The following is a 23,208-nucleotide window of genomic DNA, read 5'->3' on the forward strand; positions in this document are numbered from 1 at the left end:
TGTTATACCAAGTGGACATTATTTCAAGATATATCTGCAGTTATTTGCGATCGTCCAATGACGATACTTAGTTGCACGCAGCAGCATCATGAGCGACGAATCTTATAGTGCGGTTGGTCCTGCCTGACAAAATGTTTATGTATGCTGATAACGTTAGAGGTCATATTACGCTTCCTTGATTTACACCCTAAGTTACTCTCCTTTGGAACATTCGCCGTCTTGTGTAGCGTGCTAGGTTCCTTAGTGAAATATTCCTCAACCGAGTCTCATATTTACAAATACACTCCGTAGGATCATGTCTTGGTTACTGGTACTTCGTTATTCGTACAGCGGCGTACAACCTTCGGAAATCTAGAAAGACGGAATCTGCCTGTTCACGTGCATCTGTTGAACGCAAGATGTCGTGTACGAATAAAACAATATATATATATATATATATATATATATATATATATATATATATATACATACAGGGTGAGTCACCTAACATTACCGCTAGATATATTTCGTAAACCACATCAAATACTAACGAATCGATTCCAGAGACCGAACGTGAGGAGAGGGGCTAGTGTAACGGGTTAATACAAACCATAAATAAATGCACGGAAGTATGTTTTTTAACACAAACCTACGTTTTTTTTAAATGGTGCCCCGTTAGTTTTGTTAGCACATCTGAACATATAAACAAATACGTAGTCAGTGCCGTTTGTTGCATTGTAAAATGTTAATTACATCCGGAGATATTGTAACCCAAAGTTGACGCTTGAGTACCACTACTCCGCTGTTCGATCGTGTGTATCGGAGAGCACCGAATTACGTAGGGATCCAAAGGCAACGGTGGTGGACCTTAGGTACAGAAGAGACAGCACATTACGTCCACAAGCTAACACCTTTTTATTGGTCTTTTTCACTGACGCACATGTACATTACCATGAGGGGTGAGGTACACGATCGACGGGCGTTTATAGGACGTGGAGGACGCATAAATTGGCCAGCCCGTTCTGCTGATATTACACCTCTGGACTTCTTTCTGTGGGGTACGTTAAAGGAGAATGTGTACCGTGATGTGCATACAACCCCAGAGGATATGAAACAACGTATTGTGACAGCCTGCGGCGACATTACACCAGATGTACTGCGGCGTTACGACATTCATTACGCCAGAGATTGCAATTGTGTGCAGCAAATAACGGCCACCACATTGAACATCTATTGGCCTGACATGTCGGGACACACTCTATTCCACTCCGTAATTGAAAACGGAAACCACGTGTGTACGTGTACCTCACGCCTCATGGTAATGTACATGTGCGTCAGTGAAAAAGACCAATAAAAAGGTGTTAGCATGTGGACGTAATGTACTGTTCCAGTCTCTTCTGTACCTAAGATCCATCACCGTCCCCTTTGGATCCCTACGTAATTCGGTGCTCTCCCATACACACGATCGAACAGCGGAGGAGTGGTACTCAAGCGTCAACTTTAGGTTACAATATCTCCGGATGTAATTAACATTTTACAATGCAACAAACGGCACTGATTACGTATTTGTTTATATGTTCAGGTGTGCTAACAAAACTAACGGGGTTCTATTTAAAAAAACGTAGGTTTGTGTTAAAAAACTTACTTCCGCGCATTTTTTTATGGTTTGTATTAGCCAATTACACTAGCCCCTCTCCTCACGTTCGGTCTGTGGCATCGATTCGTCAGTATTTGGTGTGGTTTACGAAACATATCCAGCGGTAAAGTTAGATGACACCCTGTATATATATTCCGTGCCAATTATATGACAGAACCTAGAAGCTTGTTTCCTTCCAGGAGCTTCAGCGACCTCCTTTGAGCATAGAATATGTTCTGATACTCCGCAAAAGACGGATATCAGTGGTATTAGTCTCTAATTATGTTCATTCGACCTGTAAACAGAAGTGACCTGCACTTTTCTCCAGCTGAGACTAAAGATTGAGCAAGACATTTTCGATAAATATGAGCTAGGAAAGCAACTACAGGCATGATAAAATATCATAGCTCCTAATACTACTAGTAACGTCATAATGTTCTTTATTTATCATTTGCGTTACTATCTGTGGTATACAGCATTTATATTTAATTTTGTATGTAGTGTGTTATACAACGAGCTTTTATCAAAGTGATAAGTAAAGAGAAAATTCAAACGTGCAGTTGCGAACGGTGGCGGTAGTTATGGAACACTGAGTCTGATAAGGATATTCAAGAAATCAGACATGGCATCGTTGAGGGAACAGACATTGTAAGTAATTCATGGAAACCACTGAGTAAAAGAATGAACCGTTTTTTGATGAGGCTAATAATGTACAAACGCAGACAACGTACAGAAAGTGTGCGAGCGAAGTATGCCGAGAAAGTAAATTTGATGGGTGAGAGAGTAACGGTAGAACATGAAGAGAAGTGGTGTGGGCAGTTGAGCGGCGGTTGTGCATGAGCGCCTGGGGAGAGCATTGATTGCCCTCTCGCCTCCTACTCTACCCCCCCCCCACCCTGTGTGTCCGTTAGGCGCGTGGCGGTGTCCAGGTGGGCTAATGATGGCCGACTCGGACTCACGCCATCGCTTCGTTAGCCGCCCGCAGCCGCATTCCTGGCTCACAAAAACCTGCCGCCGACAGCCTGGCCTAATACAGCCGGCGGGACAACTCCTCTTACCGCCTTATCACGCCGCCACACCGCACACCGCATACCTGCCATCCGTTGCTGGGGAATTCCGATACAGCGCCCAGATATAGATGAACTGGCTATTCTGATGGATCATCCAGATAAGACTGACCGTCCCCAAACGGGAGGTTCGACGGCAACATATCTGTCTTGCATTTCAGTTCTTGAATTACATATCCATAGCGCAGAAATCACTGACCAAATACAATTAGTCAAACAACTTATGGGAATTCAGCCTTGACAATGGCGGGGTGTGCTCCCGCCGACGTATCGGCGGTCGCTGTTAATATGACTTGGCTGAATTCTAGTAAGCTGTTTGAAAATTGTATAAGCCAGGAGAAACTCAGGTCTCAAATAGAATTAGTATTTATAAAACTAGGAACAATAAGTCAATAAATTAGGCACTTGAAGAATACCTGCCCATTTCATCTTGTTACGTTTTCTGGGAGTTTATACATTATAACACCCGATATAAACCACTTTAGTCAGAAGAAGTACGGCCGATTACATCTCTCAGCCTTATTCTGCAGAACTGTTGTCGATGTCGACACAACGTCGAAGGATATCTAATAATCTGATTAGCACATGAAAGTCTACGAACAAATTAATCATCCCACAGATAAACACTGCTCAACACTTAGAAATGGCAACGGCCTTGCCACAATGGCTACACCGGTTCCCGTGAGATCACCGAATTTAAGTGCTGTCGGGCGTGGCCGGCACTTGGATGGGTGACCATACAGGCCGCCAAGCGCTGTTGCCATTTTTCGGGGTTCACTCAGCCTCGTGATACCAACTGAGGAGCTACTCGACCGAATAGTAGCGGCTTCTATCAAGAATACCATCATAACGACCGGGAGATCGGTGTGCTGACCCCACGCCCCTCCTATCCGCATCCTCCACTGAGGATGACACGGCGGTCGGATGGTCCCGGTAGGCACGACGGAGTGCTACAACACTTGCGCCAACTATTCTAAAATACTGTGGCGATATGCGGTCCTTACCACACAGAATTATCGAAAGAGGGCATCTAAACATTTCAATGAGATGCAGCTTATTTTGTATAATCAAGAAATAAGGGAGTGCGTATCACGAATACGACACGTGAGTTGGGTGGCAGTCTTTAAAACAAAGGCGTTATTCTTTGCGGCTAGGTTTTATTTACGAAATTTCTGTCAACAAATTTTTCCTCGGAGAAACAAGAGGCGATCAAAAAGTTGCCGTTTGAGTGAGTTGCTCCAACGTATATGAAGCCCAGCGCGCGAGCGGTCTAAGGCGCTGCAGTCATGGACTGTGCGGCTGATCCCGGCGGAGGTTCGAGTCCTCCCTCGGGCATGGGTTTGTGTGTGTGTCCTTACGATAATTTAGGTTAAGTAGTGTGTAAGCTTAGGGACTGATGACGTTAGCAGTTAGTCCCATAAGATTTCACACACATTTGAACATTGAAGCCCATCGCGACCCCGATGTAGGTGTTTAAGCACTGAATGTAGGCAATGAGTCAATGTGACCTTCGAACAGAAACTTTTTGACCGTCCCTTTTTTTACTGGCACCTACATTTGGAAATATAACCATCATGATAAAAGAATAGATACCACAGCACGCATGGAAAAATTTAGCTGTTCATTTTTCCCACGTTCTAGTCGAGAGTGAAACGATATAGAAATAGTTTTAAAGTGATCCTATGCTCCCTCCCTCGGACGCGTAAATGATACTTGTATACTAATTATGTGGATTATAAACACGAAAATGACGCCGATGACTGTAATTCATCGGTCTCCATAGACGAAACTCTTACAAGTACTTTGAAGACATCTCATGTGCACAGAAATTTATTGCTGTCATACAAAATATTCACTGTACTGAACAGTCACGAAAAAAATACGGTTTAAAAAGTGTTACTGAGATGTCCTGAAACATAAAGTTTCACCAAAGATGTAAAAGTTTGTAATTTTACTGCCCGAGAAGGTCCCCTAGACGAGTTGAACACTGTAGCCTATCATTTCCTCTGCTGTCATGAAGAGAAAACCGTATTTAAGCGAAGGTCGTAGCACTGCTGTGATTGTCGTTTTCAGAAAAATAATTTGTAATCTTCAGCCAGTTTATGCTGACCAGTGAGGCTATTTTCGGTACATGGTGGTGCTTCGTTCACGTTCGGTTAGCGTTTTATTAACCCTCTTTACACTGGTCGTGTATAAATCGCAGCACGACGACACGCGATGTTGTCAAACATAGTACTGTAACGTAAAAGTATGTTTCAGATAAAACTTCAGTATTCTCCAAAAAAATGGCTCTGAGCACTATGGGACTTAACTTCTGAGGTCTTCAGTCCCCTAGAACTTAGAACTACTTAAACCTAACTAACCTAAGGACATCACACACATCCATGCCCGAGGCAGGATTCGAACCTGCGACCGTAGCGGTCGCGCGGTTCCAGACTGTAGCGCCTTTAACCGGTTGGCCACCCTGGCTGGCCAGTATTCTTCCATTTTCTGCTTAATTTCGTGAAAAATTATGGTTGCAAGACAATCGCAAATTAGAAAATAACAATAAAGTACTTGGATATTCAAGATATACCTAGCGTGGCAAATAATCTCCTATCTGCTGTGTTAAACGCTTCAAAAACGAAAGGTATTAATTTTCTCTTGGCTCCGTCTCGCCAGCTGGAGGCAAGACAATGTTGGTACTGAATCTGCGGGGACCTATGTAGCAGGCACGCAGCATCTCGATCCGACCTCGTGAGGTCGATCCGTCGGAGGCGGCAGGTTTGACGGGACGTGGACGTGGTTCTCGGTATAAGTAAATCTGCCCCCTGCCGAGAGCCCGGCTGTATTATTAAGGCAACGGCACAATGCGGGAAATGGAAGGCGCGATTAAATTACCAGAGACGGCGCGGCGGCAGGCAGAGAACAGCGGTTCCAGAAGTGGGGTGGGGTGGGGGGGGGGGGGGGAGGGAGGAATGAGAAGAGGTGGGGGCGATGCAGTGTGAGGCGTGTGGCTCTGCAGCGGAAACCTCGCGAGTGGCAGCCAGCGCTTTGTTTCTCTCCAGCTCTGTGCGAGCGCTTCATTTGAAAGGAACCACTTAAGCACTGATACTGAAGTAGTTACCGCAGGCCGAAAGACGTGTTAACGGGAAGGACCGTGTTTTCCTTCCGGCTGACAACTTTTGAGTGGTCTCGCCTTCCGCAATTCTGTAATTGGAAATTCAACATTATCAGGAGCTCTCTTTTCAGTGCTTGTTGCCATCGTAAGCTTACGGCGAAAATTTCTTCTCTCTTTATCTCCCGCTTCCTTTCTCTGTTTTCAGATCTCTTCCTAGCACTCCGAGAACTTACCCACTCTTACACTTCACGGTGTCTGGCGGAAGATACTTCGTATACCAGTGCCTTTTCTCGACATTCCTGTTCCAGTCGCGAAATGTGTGCTGCGGGAGTAATGATTGTTGTCAAACCTCGTACGCGCACTGTGGTGTTTGTACTGTAAGACCTTCAGTACACACACCATCAGATTATTTGACTTGTCGCTCTAACGAAGTAGGTGGGTGTCAGCAATATGTCTCGTGGTCTTATCGCGGCGTGTTAATCTTCTGCCGTTAGGTCAGACGATAGAAATGCCACTTGCACGTTTAGAGTAGCAGATTGACGGTGACCAACTTTAAACAGAACTTGATTAATTTTCACACACATTTATTAAAATAATAACAAGCATAAAAATTACTTAACTTGGTTCTGGATGCTATTTACAATTGACAATCTGAAGTTCCTTTGGTACTGGTACGTTAATCATATCTCTGATACTTGACAAAAGTGTCTATACATTTATCTTCATGGCTATGTACAGGAATATGGTAATCTTATTAGGTGCAGACTGAAACTTGACTATAGACTGGTACAGACAAATGTAGAACTCGTACAGACTGGTGCAAACAAATGCAGACTGACTAATCGGAGGTCTGTACACTCGTTATAATACCTCGCCTGCGCTGTTGTGCTTAGCGGGGCGCAACTAGTGGGAAAGTTGGGTACGCGCTGACTACACGGAACTATGTACACAACAAGCACCAATCTCATTTTTGTTTCGAAGACATTTCTTAGGACGTGTGTAGGAAGAAGCCCTATGGTGCTTGTCTCTTCTAGGATAGTGCGCTATCGGAATTCTAGCTGTAAACCACACGATGATGCACAATGCCACTATGGTAGCATTCTACTGGAGTTTGATGAACGTGTCCGTGGCGTTTTCACGTTTGTTGAGCGAGCCAGTAAAGGAATATATTGTTCTTTGGACCTTCTACATTTCCTCTACCAATAACGTCTGACGTATGAGTCCCAAAGTGAGGAGCAGTTTTCAAGCATCGATCAAACTAACTACTCTGTTACATTGTTCGCAATTCAGTTAAGATGATCTTTCAATGCATATAGAAATATTGAGACGATAAGCGATACGTGCTACTCTTCCACGACGGTAACGCAAGAAATAAAAAATTATGACGTCATTTAACACGCTGATAAACATATAATTAAGTTGGGGACTGTAACAAAATAAAAGCAGATATCGCTTCAGAGTTTTTCTTTTTTGTGCAACCATTCAATAGAACAGGACTGTAAAATGGTGTTGTGGTGTTGAAATCTTTCGGTAACCACATTCACTGGCCTATGTTTTACGACTGTGTTAAATATAACCAGTCCGCCCGTTCGTTTCTTATTTTCAAAGAAAGGAAGAAAAATGTAATTTAACTTCTAGTACTGAGAACGAATTTTTTTTGAGAAACTTTCCTCAAATTCTCTTTAAGTGATTCAACGGACTTAAGGCAAATCATATACGTAGTGGAACTGAGATTAGAATGCAGGTTTCCCTGAGCTAGTGTCCAGTGCCTCAGTCACTGCGAAACCCAACGTAGTTTAAATTTTTACAGAGCGGTAAGAAATTACTGATTCTCAGGAGATGGTCTACCGCCACGGTTTCACTCTCTTCCACGTTACGGTTGTCACATTTGCATACATGGCAGGCCATCAAGTAGACGATCTAAGTAGAGATGATTCTAACAAAGATATGTTAAGATTTTAGGCTCCTCCTAAAAGAGGAGATCGAAAAATATGATTTTCATAGGTAGAAAGAAATACATCCTCATCAAGCGGGAAATGCTCAGAATGAGGGAGAGGATCACTGGTCACTGCCCATTGTCGTGATATATGAAACATCTTAGACAGATATGCGCTTCTTATATCTCAACACATCAGGCATATACATGGAATCAGGAGTTCTCTTCCTTCCAGCAGTCATATTAAGAAATAGAAAACTGTAGACACTACTTTATGTGACACTACTTTTATTTCACTAGGAAAATAAGCAGTAAATTAAACTGAAGGAAAAAAAAGCCCGCTTCCCGATTTTCTGTGTGTCCGAGACGAGAAACGGAAATTAATTAATATATTGGTCGTTACCAATCTTTTTCACTGACACCACTATCGAACACACCGAAAGGAAAGCGAGTAACTATTTCATTGTCATCTAATTCTGAGCGATGTTTAAATTTTCAGATCTCTAGCTCATCGACAAGTTAGTGCAAAATTTGTACTGAGCTGAGAGACAGACAGAAAGCAACCTAATAAAAACGTGTTAAAATGGCGGAGAATATTTGGACGCTACTGTAGTGTCACAAATAAACAGTGTCACTGTGTGTCGTAGAACTGACTCCGGTGATGTCGCTGTTTGTTCAGATGCCGGAGTAGCCACACACAGAATGTCCCGTAAAACTTGTCCTTGGCTGAAGTGTTTGAAGCCAGAGCTGTGGGCTGGCCGGCGGTGACGAGCTGAGGACGCAGGGCTCCCTGGTCGCCATTAGGGCGGTGCTGAATGCTGCTGAATGGCGCAGTCGAGGCTGCGGCCGGCGCTCGTTAGCCAAAGTTGCGTCGCCAGGGCCAGTGTGTGTGTGTGTGTGTGTGTGTGTGTCTGTGTGCGCACTTACTGTGCTGGCCAGGGGCGCTTTCTGCTCTCACAGAAGGTAAAAGCTAGCCAGCAGCGTGTGTGGCAGCCGATGCAGCACCAGGCACCTCTGTCTGCCACAATTGTACCTCAGCGTCTACTGGAGAACAATCGGAGCACGTCTCGCCGTTTAAATATTTGATATCAGTATCAGAAAGCGACAAGTTTTTCTTGAGTATTGCTCCAACGTGTGGAGTCCTTATCAATTGGGCATGAAAGTTGAGTCCGGAAACAGCATCACAAAAAAAAAAAAAAAAAAAAAAAAAAAAAACTAATTACGTTTGATGAAAGTCTTATCTCCGCCATGTCTCTACTGGGAATCTATCATAAGTAGAGTTTTAAAACTACCGTAGGCTACTATCGACTGTCGTATGTACGGGTAGACCACGGCAGCTTTGGACAGTTAAGGTCGTATCTGAATTACTTATACATTAGACGTGTTGCATACCTATCGGGCGTTATCTTGTAGCGATTGCTTTCTTTATTTATGCGCTCGGTGTCTAGAAACAGGAACCAGCGAATCGTCTAAAAACTGAGTGGGGATATGTAAAGGGCCGGGTAACTTACAAAACGTTTTTATTCTACATAGTTATCCTCCTGTGTATTACTTACAAGTAAACAGCATTTGTGGCAAAATTGAAGTTGCCGATGTTTAATTCATATTTTATTCGAAAATTGTTGATAGGGATGTTGTAGTAAAGACAAAGGAAACAACACAAATTTGTCATTCTGCGTCCAAAAACGCAATTGACTCAACAAAAAGGTAAAAAAAAAACAGCAAAGCAAAAATGTATCAAACATCGCTTCAATAGTTTGTTGCATTTGTATAAAACCTGTTTCTGTTATTCACAAACAACTTTCGCATTTATCAACAATAACAAGAAACTCTTGCCTTTATGCATGATGAAGAACATTCTGTTGAGCACAAAATAACAACAATTATATATTTTCTGCATGCAAACTGTACTTTCATGCTAAGTAATTGCTTTGATCACATTAAAGCGCAGAAGTTAAGCGATCAACTAATTTTTATTACTTATAAATTGCAATTTATGTTCTGTAAAGATATAAAATACACAATGGACAACACTGAATGATGTGTGGTTCTGATTATGTGCAAAACAAACAACCAGAAAAACGATGACAAGTCGTCGACTCCAGTTTTCTTTCTTACATATTCATCTATGTTTCTTTTCCTACCAATGCTATGAATACTACCGGTAATCCTACTATTTACTACGTCATATGTGTAGTATACAAAATTACCGAACCGTAGTTTTGGTAGAATGCAACTCTAGTCATAAATGATCCGTTGAGATCGGAAAGTGCAACTACATTTTCAACCGAGACAGGGCCACTGTTTTAAAGGTGTATGGAAACGAGTGATCGACCGTGAAAGGCTACTGAGAAATAGGCTTAGCTACCTTTTCCCATATGTCAATGTTTGTTGATGTGAAAAACGTCGAGCTGCAACATGGTTCGGAGTCACTTTAAACTTTAGATACAACCCCTCCCTTCTCCCCTAACACTCCAGCAGCTTAAGTCAGCTCCAAGTCGGAGAAAGACATCGGCATAAACTTGATTAGGAAAACACTGACCGCGCGACTGTTACGGTCGCAGGTTCGAATCCTGCCTCGGGCATGAATGTGTGTGATGTCCTTATGTTAGTTAGGTTCAAGTAGTTCTAAGTTCTAGGGGACTGATGACCGTAGATGTTAAGTCCCATAGTGCTCAGAGCCATTTGAACCATTTGAAAACACTGATGTATTTCCGTTATTTATTTACTATCTATCGGAATCAGCATCGCTGCTGATGTTCCTCCTTCACAAACATCGACATAATTTGTGGTAGCACTTGGAAGCCCCGTCACTTCGTGGCGTCTCCACAACGCAATTCAGCCGGGCAGTGGAAATCGTTGAAAGGATGAGTGTACAAACAAATCTGAAGCTGCGAGAAAACGGAGAAATATTTATCCTGAATGTCGCCGTGAAAAACTACGCCCTCATATTACGATATGTTACTCGTCACTGATCGTAATGCTTTATTTTACTTGCATTCGTGTAAACAGAAGATAGTGTTTTTAGTCATCGTCGGTGTATTACGTAAATTGGTTCTCGGCTTCGGCAAACACGTACTAAACTGAACCAATCTCCTGTTTGTGAAACAGTTTATGGCTTATCTCCCCCCCCCCCCCCCCGCCTCACCCCTCTACCCACCTGATGTACTTAAAAAGGGGCCGTCCAAACGTTAACGCCCGCATGCATTTGCTGGCAACCTCTGTAGTAAGTGCTCCATATAAATAGTCCCAAAGCCCACTTTTTTTGTGAAAAGCACTTTCAGTAATTAGTAGCCATTAAGATACCTGGCGTCCTTACAGTTTTTCTTGTAACTAGCCTTCGAAGAGTGGGCAGTTACTGTCGTACAAGTGGAACATTTTTCTGCATCAGAAGCAGTAGGCATATCATGGACGCCGAGTTCCAATAAGCATCAAGGACAGAGAAAGAGAGAGAGAGAGAGAGACCTTGACAATACTGGGACATTGCATCTTAAGTTTTTTCGGAATGTTTTCTCACATGTAACAGACAATGTCCGGTGTTACGCAAGCGATATCACGTACACAGCAACTGCAGAAAACGGCTTCACTAGTAGAAGTAATGTATGGGGAAGGTACGATCTAGACTATGACAGAAAGTAGACAGTCTGTTATCATTACATTATCTTACTATCATAATGGACATGCACAGTACAGAAAGCTGACGTGGAGTAATTTGTTGTTCAAAGTAAATTGAAGGGTCTATTTCACGATCGAAAATATGCCACACTATTAGTTGAAAGCAAACAAATTCTTCTCGATTGCCACTTATGTGAATGTCCCGTAAGCTCAATTTGTATTGCCGCTGTTACAAGTCAAACTACACTCAGAACACGGAGTGTGCAGTGCGTCATTGCACAAAAAGGGACTACCGCGAAGAGGTACTGTGTGCAATCAGTTTACCATCACGATGAGAATTATCCTCTCAGGGAGTCACGATCATACATATGACATAATAGACTGGCCCAAATCTTTCAAGCGACAATTAAGTTCAGTTTCAGGCCAGGCGTACCAGACAAGACGTGGAAAACCCAAAAAGTGAAATGTATTCAAGAACGATTGTTTATGGATATTAAAGAAATAAAAATGAATTCGCGAAGACTGTTACAGAACCTGTGCTCGGAAGGTCCGATGTCTAAGAAGCCCTACGCGAGTAGGAACGCCTAGAGTTAACAGAGAGTCCGAAACAATACTGTAATCAGTGGCCTTCAGTGTGACGACCTTGTTAGCACGGCCTGTGAAACTAGTCCGCGAGTTCGGCGCGAGACCGCCGGAGACGTGAGGCGAACTCATCATCATCAGCCAACGCCGTAAATCTTAGCAGCTAATTACTCGGCCTAGGAACTTGGAGAGGAAATGGCGCTTCTGGACTCACAACTTTACATGACGTTAACTAATGCCCTTTTCTTGCTTGATGCATTGCCTCGCGCCTTTCTTGCTTCCTGTTGAGTTTAGTAACCGCTTTATGAGCCACCAATATGCAAACACTTTTGAGGACCACTGTAGATCAATACACGCATCTCCATGGTTCTGTTACTCAGTCCGTGCGAAAATAAAATCAGTTTTGGGCTTCTCGGAAAGAAACACCTTGAACATAGAACAAGGGCCTATTTGGCGTTTTCTATGTTTATCGCTATGTGAGTAGTCAAAGATGCAGAGAAAATAGTGCAACATTTATGACATGCAAAGCTTCGCTTCTCAATAGTAATGAAGAACTGAACACGAATCCAGTTCTAGATTTTCAAGCCTGCTCAGTACTTTTATTTTTTGGGAAGCAGCTGTTAATTTCTCGGTATACTCTTCAAAATGCCATGCGGTAGGAAATTGTTTCATGCTGTTCCCAATGGTCACAAGCCTCAAACATTATACTTAAAAAATAGCTTTTCGAGTATTCGATGAACATCTTTTACAATTTTCCTTCGTGTCTGAAAAAATCTTTCTTTTGAAGTAATTGTTATTTTATACAACTTTATTTGCTTTTAATGCCAAACGATTGTAATGTATGCAAAATTATTTTGTTTTCCTCCATTCCTGTTTACAGCTCTGGATTCAACACTTTATTTATACGATAGAGTTTTTTTATCGGTCCTGTTGATCTTTCTACCGCCTACTTTATGAAGTATCAGTTCCGTGCAGATCGCTATGGTTTATCGGATCAAGTTGACAATGGACGTATGCAACTGTGCAGCAGCCACGAAGTACGTTTTCTGTAATATTTCATTATTTTGTAACTTTCAATGTAATACCGACTGTCACTTATTTTCTGGCGGAATGTTCTATCCTCTCACTTTAGGTCTTAGTAGCACTCCGCGAGATCTTCACAATAGCACCCGACTCATCGTCCCAGCTAAAAACGTTTCCACGCTGCACCACTTTAAACTATACTCAAAGCTAATTCGTAACAAACACGCGCATGCGCCTACACGGGTTCGATAACGTCACGGACGAAAAGTACTGCGCGACAAACCCGCACAGACAATATCTATCTGTTGTGGGCTCAAGCATTGTTTGTGCGTTATTAGTCTCGAGTATTAGCGATTCAAATCTAACGACACTGTCACGCAAGGAAGTTTGACAGACGATCGAATAGACGTTTCCAATTCAGGAAATAAAGGGTGTTACATAAGAAAAAGGAGTAGTGATGTTCACTTTTTTGTAGCGAATGAAATTACAAGAAAGGAAGTCATATTGGATAATGTACCCTTGGCAGCTTCGGACATTTTTTATTTTGCTTCTGGACAAGACAATATTCGGGGTGATCAACATAATGGACCAGACTATATGTTTGCCTTCATTTCTCTCCAATCCCAACATTATCTTCTATTTCTTAACCAAATAAGGTACTGTGAGGAGATACACCATCTGGACTGCAATCACAAGTACGAGATACCATTGTGTCCTACTGAGACGCATGGTATTGATGTATAAGAATGCAGTGTTTTTGTTTTAAAATGGTTCAAATGGCTCTGAGCACTATGGGACTTAACTTCTGTGGTCATCAGTCCCCTAGAACTTAGAACTAGTTAAACCTAACTAACCTAAGGACATCACACAACACCCAGTCATCACGAGGCAGAGAAAATCCCTCACCCCACCGGGAATCGAACCCGGGATACATATTGGTATTCCGGTTGCTGTGGGTTCATTTATCGAATCCCAATTTTTATTTGTAGATCATTGTTCCTACATGAGTTTACATATTGTCGTTTTGTAATTTGCAAATAGTGCGAGAAGCTGCGGACGCTAGAAAATGGGAGTGCCAAGTAGAGAAACCGGAACATTTTCGACATATTATTCTGTTTGAGATCGACAGAAGGATGACAGCAATGGGGCTAGCCAGAAGTATTTGCGGTGTGTACGGGGATAATGCCATTGTGCAGAGCACGGCAAGAAAATAGTTTACTTGTTTTAAGGAGGATCGTTTTGACATTTTTTGTCCCTCTGCGTACAGGAAGGACTTCAAGGTTTGATGAAGATTGTTTGAAAGCATTAATGGTTATGAACTGTGATCATTCCACCATCGTGTGTCATTTGCATGCAATAGGAAAGGTTTAAAATCGGGTGTATGTGTACCACACACTCTAAGACAAAATCACAAAATTTGCGGGTGGCCATATGTGCAGCTCTGCTTGTTCCTCATAAACTGGCTCGTGAATAATACCGGCCACCACCATTGTGGATCGTTACTATCTAGGGGTAGTGATGTTTCTAAGCTAACGGAAGCAACAGGAAGGAATTGTTGAGCGCAAACTAAAGTATCCACTGCCACTGTCAGCTACTACCATAACTGCTCACATCCACTGTAAAAAACTGAGACATCTTGCAGACGCAATGCAAGAACAACGTCCAGGAAGACAGCGTGAAGTGTTACTACTCGACGATAACGCTCGCCCGCATTGTGCTAGACGGACAACAAACACTTTACAGGAGTTGGGTTGGGAAGTCATTCCGCACCCATCTCCATCACCTGATCCTGCACTCTCAGATTTTCACCTTTTCCACTCTATAGAGCAACGTTCAAGGAAGTCCCTTTCTGGGTGAAAACGCACTTCGAATGTTTCCGAAGAAACATCGTGTGTCATTTAGTGTGTGCGTGTGCGTGTGTGTGTGTGTGTGTGTGTGTGTGTGTAAACGAACAACAATATTCTAACACTAATTTTCTAAGAGTACCTGTGTATTTTTCAAAGGTACGAGCTGAAGCTGAATGTTGCTTCTGCTATTTTGCAGAAGACTTGGCAGGAATGTGGCCACTGTATATGACTGACGACTGCACTGGGTGGTCGCGAGATTGTACGGTCTCAGGAAGGTCTTGCACCGGACGGCAACCTGGCGTTACCCAATGGAAAGACCACACTGTTCGACGTATGGTTCTGGCGCACCGTAATGCATCTACAGCAGCAATCTGAGTAGCAGTTGGCACCAAAGTGATACAACGAACTGTTAAAAATCTGCTTCTTCAAGGACATCTCCAAGCAAGAAGCCCTGTAGCGTGCTTTCCACTGACCCCAAACCACTGCCGTTTGCGACTTCAGTGGTATCAAGCGACAGCACATTTGAGCGTAGGGTAGAGGTCTGATGGTTTCTCATGAAAGCGGGTTCTGTGTGCCAGTGATGGCCGTGTCTTGAGGCCAAGTGAGCGCCTGCAATCAGCCTGTCTCGAACCTTAACACACTGGACCTAGACGTGGAGTTACGGTCTGGCGTACAGTTTCATTTAACAGTAGGAGCACTCTCGTGGTTATCCTACGAATCCTCAAAAATGGTTCAAATGGCTCTGAGCACTACAGGACTTAACTTCTGAGGTCATAAGTCCCCTAGAACTCAGAACTACTTAAACCTAACTAACCTAAGGGCATCACACACATCCATGCCCGAGGCAGGATTCGAACCTGCGACCGTACGGTCGCGCGGTTGCAGACTGTAGCGCCTAGAACCGCTCGGCCACTCCGGCCAGCTACGAATCCTCACTGTAATTTATTTTACACGAATCTGGTGATACGACCTGTTGTGCTGCCATTCATGAACATCGTTCCAGTCCGCAGCCCGTGATCTAGAGGATAGCGTTGCTGTCTCTGGATCACGAGCTCCCGGGTTCGATTCCCGGCCGGTTTGGGGACTTCGTCTGCTCAGGGACTTGGTGTTTGTGTTGTCCTCATCATTTCATCAGCATCATCATCATTCGTGACAGTGGCTAGATTGGACCGTGTAAAAAATATGGACTGTTTAAAAATTGAGACTTGTACAGGCGCTGGTGACCGCGCACTCGAGCGCCCCACAAACCAAACATCAACATCACAGCGTGCCAGGCTGTGTTTTCCAACAGGATAAAGCTCGCCCATATGCGGCTGTAGTAACCCAACATGCCCTACAGAGTGCCGAGATGTTCCCTTGGCCTGCTTGATCACCAATCTGACCCCAGTTTAGCATGTGTGGGACGTCATCAGACGAAACTCCGTCTCCTACACAACCAGCAGCTGGCCGTTATGGCAGAGCGGTTCTAGGCGATTCAGTCTGGAACCGCGTGACTGATACGGCCGCAGGGTCGAATCCTGCCTCGGGCATGGATGTTTGTGATGTCCTTAGGTTAGTTAGGTTTAAGTAGTACTAAGTTCTAGGGGCCTGATGACCTCAGATGTTAAGTCCCGTAATGCTCAGAGCCATCTGAACCACACAACCAGCATTAACTGTGTCTGTACTGACAGACTAATTGCAACAGGTATGGAACTCCATTGCACAAACGAACATCCAGCACCTCGATAAAACAATGCAAGCACGTCTGCATACGTTCATTCAACCTTCTGGTGGTTACATCGGTTATTAATGCACCAGCAGTCCACATTTGCAATGGCTTATCTCTTGCTTAAATTGATGTGTGATCTTGCAATGTTAATAAAACAAATATGTTACGTGGACGAATGTATTCCCGAAAATTTCATTAATCTACATTAACTACTTTTCGGTGCTGCGATTTTCTACCCGTCAGTGTATTTTTATGTTCTGATATGTGACGTCCATTAAATGTGGCCATCAATGTGGAGAGTGCATTGTTGGGCCTCGACGCCACTCCGTGCGGAGTTTTTTCCGGCGCCCGGTGTAGATGCTGTGCTGTGCGTTGCGTGCCCGGACAAGGCCAGCGGCGGCTGGCCCCTGCGGCATTCCTCGGAGGCGGCGGCGGCGGCGGCTGCAGCTGCCGCGACAGGTGGTCGGCCAGCGGCCGGCGCCGAACAAAACAGCCGGAGGGCCGCGCTGTGTGCCGCACAACAACCCGAAGCTGCAGGAGCTGCAGCAGCGCCTCTGCGAGGGACACGCGTCGCAACAAAAAGGCGCTTTCCGTGGCGCGTGACAGCCAAATTGTGCGCACATTTTCTCGCTGGCTGCGTCCGCAGTGTCCCCGCCCCCCGGTGTGCGAACCCGCCGAGCGTGCAGAATGCTCACCGTGTGTGGCGTGCGAAACGCTCGCGCAGGAAGGAAGAGAGAGGCATGTCAGTGCACCGAGTAGAAAACTGCCTAGTGCAACGACTGTTGCTGCAGACTCGAGAAAGATGTGGGCGAACAGCGTGAAGAGCAGGCTTCTCTAAATTTACCACGACATACAGGCGAGACAAAAAACTTCAGTCTTTTCAGAAAAAAATATTAATTGCTATTTCACATACTTGGAACGTTTACTCTTAGGGTACAAACGGTTTGGCTGCATTCTAATTACAAGTTCAAATGGTTCAAATGGCTCTGAGCACTATGGGACTTAACTTCTGAGGTCATCAATCGCCTAGAACTTAGAACTAATTAAACCTAACTAACCTAAGGACATCACATACATCCATGCCCGAGGCAGGATTCGAACCTGCGACCGTAGCGGTCACTCCGCTCCAGACTGCAGCGCCTAAAACCGCACCGCCACTCCGGCCGGCGAATTACAAGTACGTTTATAAAACAGAAATGTTGACTGCAAGTGTTCGTTGCACACTCTCAACCGCCAAAGTGAGCAAGATAGCACCCATCACAGACATATGCAGACTGATGCACTACTGGTAAGATGCACAGACGCCAAGACAAAAAACGCAAATGAAAGTTTCCACACTGACATTTGGTCCAAGCGTCCCAAAGACGGCTTTTAGAAGTTTTTTCTAAGTTTAATATGTGACGTTTGATGACTGAAGAAAGCCGGAGTCATAGCACTCCTTTATTACCATCCCAGAAAGATCTAGCGGTCAACGACGCATCAAGCAGTTCACAAGGTGCTACAAGTACAACGTAAAGTTCAAGGAAAACACTATCCCGATTTTGAAGTTACAAGAACAATAAGCCTTACAGGAACAGGAATTTTATGGCGCTGGGAAATTTTAATGGGTATCTTTCTTGTATACTAGCTTTCAGTTTTAAATGAAGTTTTAAGATTCATTTTTCCCTAAGTTTGCTTTTCCAAGTTCATTGCCAACCTTTCTCCCCTAATAATAACCAGACTCAGTGCAATCTGCGCAGGAAGTAGTCTTGAGGTTTTTGCATATTTCTACTAAAAAAAATGGTTCAAATGGTTCTGAGGACTATGGGACTTAACATCTGAGGTCATCAGTCCCCTAGAACTTAGAACTACTTAAACCTAACTAACCTAAGGACATCACACACATCCATGCCCCAGGCAGGATTCGAACCTGCGACCGTAGACTGAAGCGCCTAGAACCGCTCTGCCACCAGAGGCCGGCATTTCTTCTCATTAATATTATCAAAATTGTAATTTCTTTACATTATTATCACATTTATGTACCGATAATTAAAGAAAATTTAAGTTTGAAACTTGAAACAACAACAAAAAGTAAATTAATAACATTTCTCGTGAAATAAATGCATAGAACTATTGAACTATGTCTTGTGAATGCACCTAATAAACCTAGAATGTGAAAATTGGGCTCTCAGTACCAAAAGTTGGTTTTCAAAAATACCATCAAACCTTTGAAACCAATGCAGTTCTAGACTTCGGTGTAGGGTAGCGCTACATCTTTACATAATAAATATATTAAAATCCGGCTGAAATTAGTAACGTAGAAGAAAAGCTAAATTTTTGGGTGGTGTCTCCCCTTAAAATGCGGGCAAATTAGAAATTTGTTTCACTGTATGCTATTTTTCTCAGAAATAAGAAATCCAACGTTAATTGTTGTTTTTATTAGTGTGGTATGAATCCGGCAATAGCTTTTTCGTTTAAAAATTTCCTACTACCAAATAACCTCCACCCTCCGGTCGGTATATATTCATAATGTCTTTCTTATACCATGTCTGTCAAGCTTCTGAGTCAACTCTACATTCACAAAAACTTTTACACAACTGCCAAGTGAAGAATTGAATGATCTGTACCTTTAAAAACAGAACATCTCCGTTAAAAGTGATATGGTAATTTCGAAACACGCCCCACAACGTAACCAACATATAAAGTAGCAAACACATTGCTTTTCCTGAACACTGTAACAAAGAAAAAGAAAAAAAACAAAACAAAAAATTCCAATAGTAGAAGTTGTATCACGCTCATATCACAAAAGTGACAGTTCTTCTGCGGATTATAAATCAATGGAATGAATTCTCATTACGCGGTCTTACAAAACACGACGGGTTAACAAGAATTAGACAGTTGGGTCACTGCGAGCAGCTTTGCAGTCCCATTCTGTTTCAAGTCCTATAGTGCCTGTTTAAGGTCTTTACAGACTTCAGCATAAATAATTCCCCTAGTAGCGACTTACGTATGCAGTATCGATCGGGACCGAATGTAATTAAACATCCACAAAATTCAGACCTTCCAGCAGTAACCATGTCAGCAATTCGGAATCTTGATATTCTACTCGTGATTTCCGAACTTGGCTTTTACATAGCCATCCCCAACGCTTGACACATGGCGGCGTAAACGGCGTTTTTCATAGAGATGTTAGACACTGAAATGGTTACACACGTTCTTCAATGATTTCATTTCACTTCCATACTAAAACCAGGGTCACGTCTTTTGTAATGCAAAGAATGCGATCAATTCATGCCAGACTCTTACTTCCATCAACCGTCGCAGATTTAATGACACGCTTATTTTTTTCTGAAGGATATTAGAGAGTAAATGAGACATTTCATCATTAATTGGGAAACCTTGGAGCGACAGAAGATGTTTACTGATAATCCGTTGAAATTTCCAGGTGCTTGCAAGGAAAGACTAAAGAACCATGTTACGAATAAGTTTTTATTCCGATTTCTGTCTGAATGCTCTCCTCAGTTGACAGAGAACGTTGTGCGGCGTGTTTCGAAATTACAATATTACTTTTAACGGAGACGTTCTGTTCTTTAAAGGTAAAAAACCTTCAATTCTTCACTTGGCGGTTGTGAGTTTCTTTGAATGTAGAGTATACTTATTTCGTGAGTTCCTCAATCAGAGTGGATACGAAATAGTTACTTACTGAAAGTATGTTATCAAATCCGTATTTTATTGCACAGAACAAAACATTTCATTCCGAACGTCCGTGCGTTGTCCACCGTGCACCTGCTCGATTGCACATTGTTCTGCGGGAGGGTATAGACGGCAGGGCGCCCTCTGTTTAAAGAGACACCGGCTGCCTAACGGCATAGGAGTTGAGTAGGTCACCGGGAGTAGAAAATACAACTGGCCAGTATCATCAGAGCATTATTGTTGTCCATGCTGAGAATTCAGCTGCTGACGCCGTATTGATTACTCGGTCTAGAAATATTTTGAGCAACTCATTTGCCAGACATCGTCTCTGTGCACTATCTTCCCATCTCCAGCCCTTTTTCCATCTAATCAGCAGGAACGACATTCCGGTATCGTTTCTTTATCAGCAATTACGAAGTGTAAATCCAATTACTATCTGTATTTCGTTGTCTATAAAGATCTGCTGTGAGTTACGCATTAAACGCCTCAGAGGCAAATAACAATAGACTATCTTTCATGATTGAAGGGACTTACCTCTTTGTAAGTGCTGATATAGTACAGAGTTTAGAGAGAATCCTACTGTTACAGCACAATAAAAAATTAATATCGTCGGGTGATGAATGAAATTTCAAAAGCAATAATAAATCAGAAAGACAAAAAGTTAACGGCTATGTAACAGTTATATACCATAACTCAGTAATCTAGAGCAGGGATAGTCAACCTTTTCTTCCCACCGCCAACTTTTGTGTCTCTATTAGAAGTAAAATTTTCTAATCGTCCAACATTTTCACAGTAATGGTGATCTATAAAGTAGGGAAGTAGCTTTATAGCATTTATAAAAGAGAGTTACAATGAGTTAAAGCACATGATAATAATTACATACCAAATACTTTGTCGAAATGTTTGAAATCGTAATGAAAGGATTTTAAAACTCCTACAGCCTACCGCCCACTTTTGAAAGGTGGAACGCCCAGTACTGGGCAGTAAGGACTATGTTGACTACAACTGGTTTAGCGTATCGTGTTGTAGACATTAGTTTTAATTACCCGAATTCTTTTTTATTTGTGACCATAATGCATACAACTATTTTACCACAACCGCTTGGTTTTATTCATCTGAAACATATAAAGTGGTAGAATTTTTTGTTTCACTTCTCCTTGCATCTTGAAATATCGTCGGCAAACACATTTTCCATTAATCTGGCATAGATGTTTTTGGTCAAATTTCGTTTTATTTTGCAGTACTGTGCATTTGATATAATCACGACAAAACATTGAATCGCTAATATTTATGACGCAATGCAACAAAACAGTGCCAAATGCAGGAATATCTGGAAGATGTGCACGTAGACGATACCTTCAGGCGTAACCGAAAATCGGACAAAAATGCAGCCATAGCAATGTTTCAAAAATAAACACGCATTGTTTCTTTGTAGTTGCAAAGACGAATTTGCAATGTCTTTAATTATTCAGCTAAGCGTCTTATTCACAGTGACTTTTTTTTTAAATTCTCGTAAACGGTTTCTTTTTTAAACAAGCAGTCTTCAGATCTTTTTTATATGAGTTACATCCGTAACATATCAATTTCCTGCTGTTGACTACATGTGAAATATGAACGGTCAACAATCACAGACTGGTAAAAAAATTTAACTGCTATAAAAAAGATTTGAAAATGTTTCAAAAGCCAGACTACTTATGAAACAGCTTGTTATGTAAAGGCTGAGAGCATATTCGTATCATAGCAACAAGTAAGACAGACGAGATACGACCGAAGAAAAAACATTACCGCCATTACGAATGATTTTTCTTTAGCGTTCACCATCTGTCTCAATGTTTCAAAGGTCAGCCAACAGTCAGTAGCTTACCTGAGTTCTTGGACTTCCTGACGAAGCGCGGCGACCTCCGACTGCCCGCCCCCCAGTTCAGTTCGGAGACTCTGGAACTCCTCTTGCTTGCCCTCCAACAGCGCGTTCATCTGCTTCTGCAACAACTTCACCTGCTGCTCGAGGTCGGCAGCGCCCGTGCTGCACACGAGGACCGCCACGAACAGCCACCAACACGACCACGCATAGCGACTACACCGCATCACTCCCACAACCATTCCTGCGGACGGCTCGCGCCACACTGGAGCCGGCGGCGGACGCGGCGCCTGTTTTAAACAACGGCCCGCGCATGCGCGTAGGGGGCGGCCGGGCGGCAGGTGTGCGGCCCGGCGTCTGCCGAGGCGTGTGCCGAGCGCGTGCTGGCTGGCTTGGCCTGCAGCGGGGAAGGGGGAGGCGTAACAGCTCCAGCGAAGGCCAAGAGCAACACCTGCCACTGCACGACAGGCAGCTGCTCGCCTGTCCGAGAAATACGACGCGCACTTCTTCAGCTTCCCGCTGCTCCTGTTGCTGCTGTCGCCATTTGTCACTGCCATACTAGTTTCGACCGAGATGCACTAGCCTCGGCATTTTTGAACATTTATGGTATACTCTGGAGACTACGTGGTACACATTTCCTGCAGAACGCCAACGGGCTCTCCGTGTATGGTTAGCTGGCTACCGTGACAGATCGTCCACGTCTCGGAAAGCGGCATTACTGCTCCCTGAGGCAGCGGGCTGCGGAAAGAGGCAACGCCCTGTATAAAATGTTCTCGGTTTTCTTGTTGTATCACATTACTGCCCGCGCAGACGAAGTTGACAATTGACGCGGTACGGTAGCTGATGGGAAAGACCGTAAATGTGAAATGCCTTTAAGGTTGCTCCCATCTACCGTTGCGTCAAGTCTCAGTTCGGTTTGCGCGCGTAATAAACCTCAAGCGATCGATATCTGCTTGCGTTTGATTAGTTAGGAGCAAGTAACTTTTAGGTGAAGCTTGAAATAATCTAACTGTTGAGGTTTTATCTGATTCCAAAGTGTCAAGAAATCTGCACATGGCAGCTCAAGAATACCCAAGTGGAAGATTTCGCAGAGGAAAAATGTGAAAAACCAGAAGTGTAGACTATGAGAAAGATACATGCCACCCGCTGTGAAATTAAAGAACTAATTGGAGGGAAGTGTAGCAG

The 23,208-nt window shown here is 43.3% G+C and overlaps 1 protein-coding gene across 1 annotated transcript in view; it reads right to left on the reverse strand.

Annotated features, from left to right (window-relative positions):
• Nucleotides 1-22,580, reverse strand: part of LOC124775106 (protein scabrous) — a 203,844-nt gene extending 181,264 nt beyond the window's left edge. The window contains exon 1 of the mRNA XM_047249935.1: nucleotides 22,030-22,580. Within this exon, the coding sequence (XP_047105891.1) occupies nucleotides 22,030-22,580 (551 nt within the window). The remainder of the gene's footprint in view (nucleotides 1-22,029) is intronic.
• Between the last annotated feature and the right edge of the window lie 628 nt (nucleotides 22,581-23,208).

Source organism: Schistocerca piceifrons, chromosome 1, assembly GCF_021461385.2.
Source record: "Schistocerca piceifrons isolate TAMUIC-IGC-003096 chromosome 1, iqSchPice1.1, whole genome shotgun sequence".
NCBI classification, from domain to species: domain Eukaryota; kingdom Metazoa; phylum Arthropoda; class Insecta; order Orthoptera; family Acrididae; genus Schistocerca; species Schistocerca piceifrons.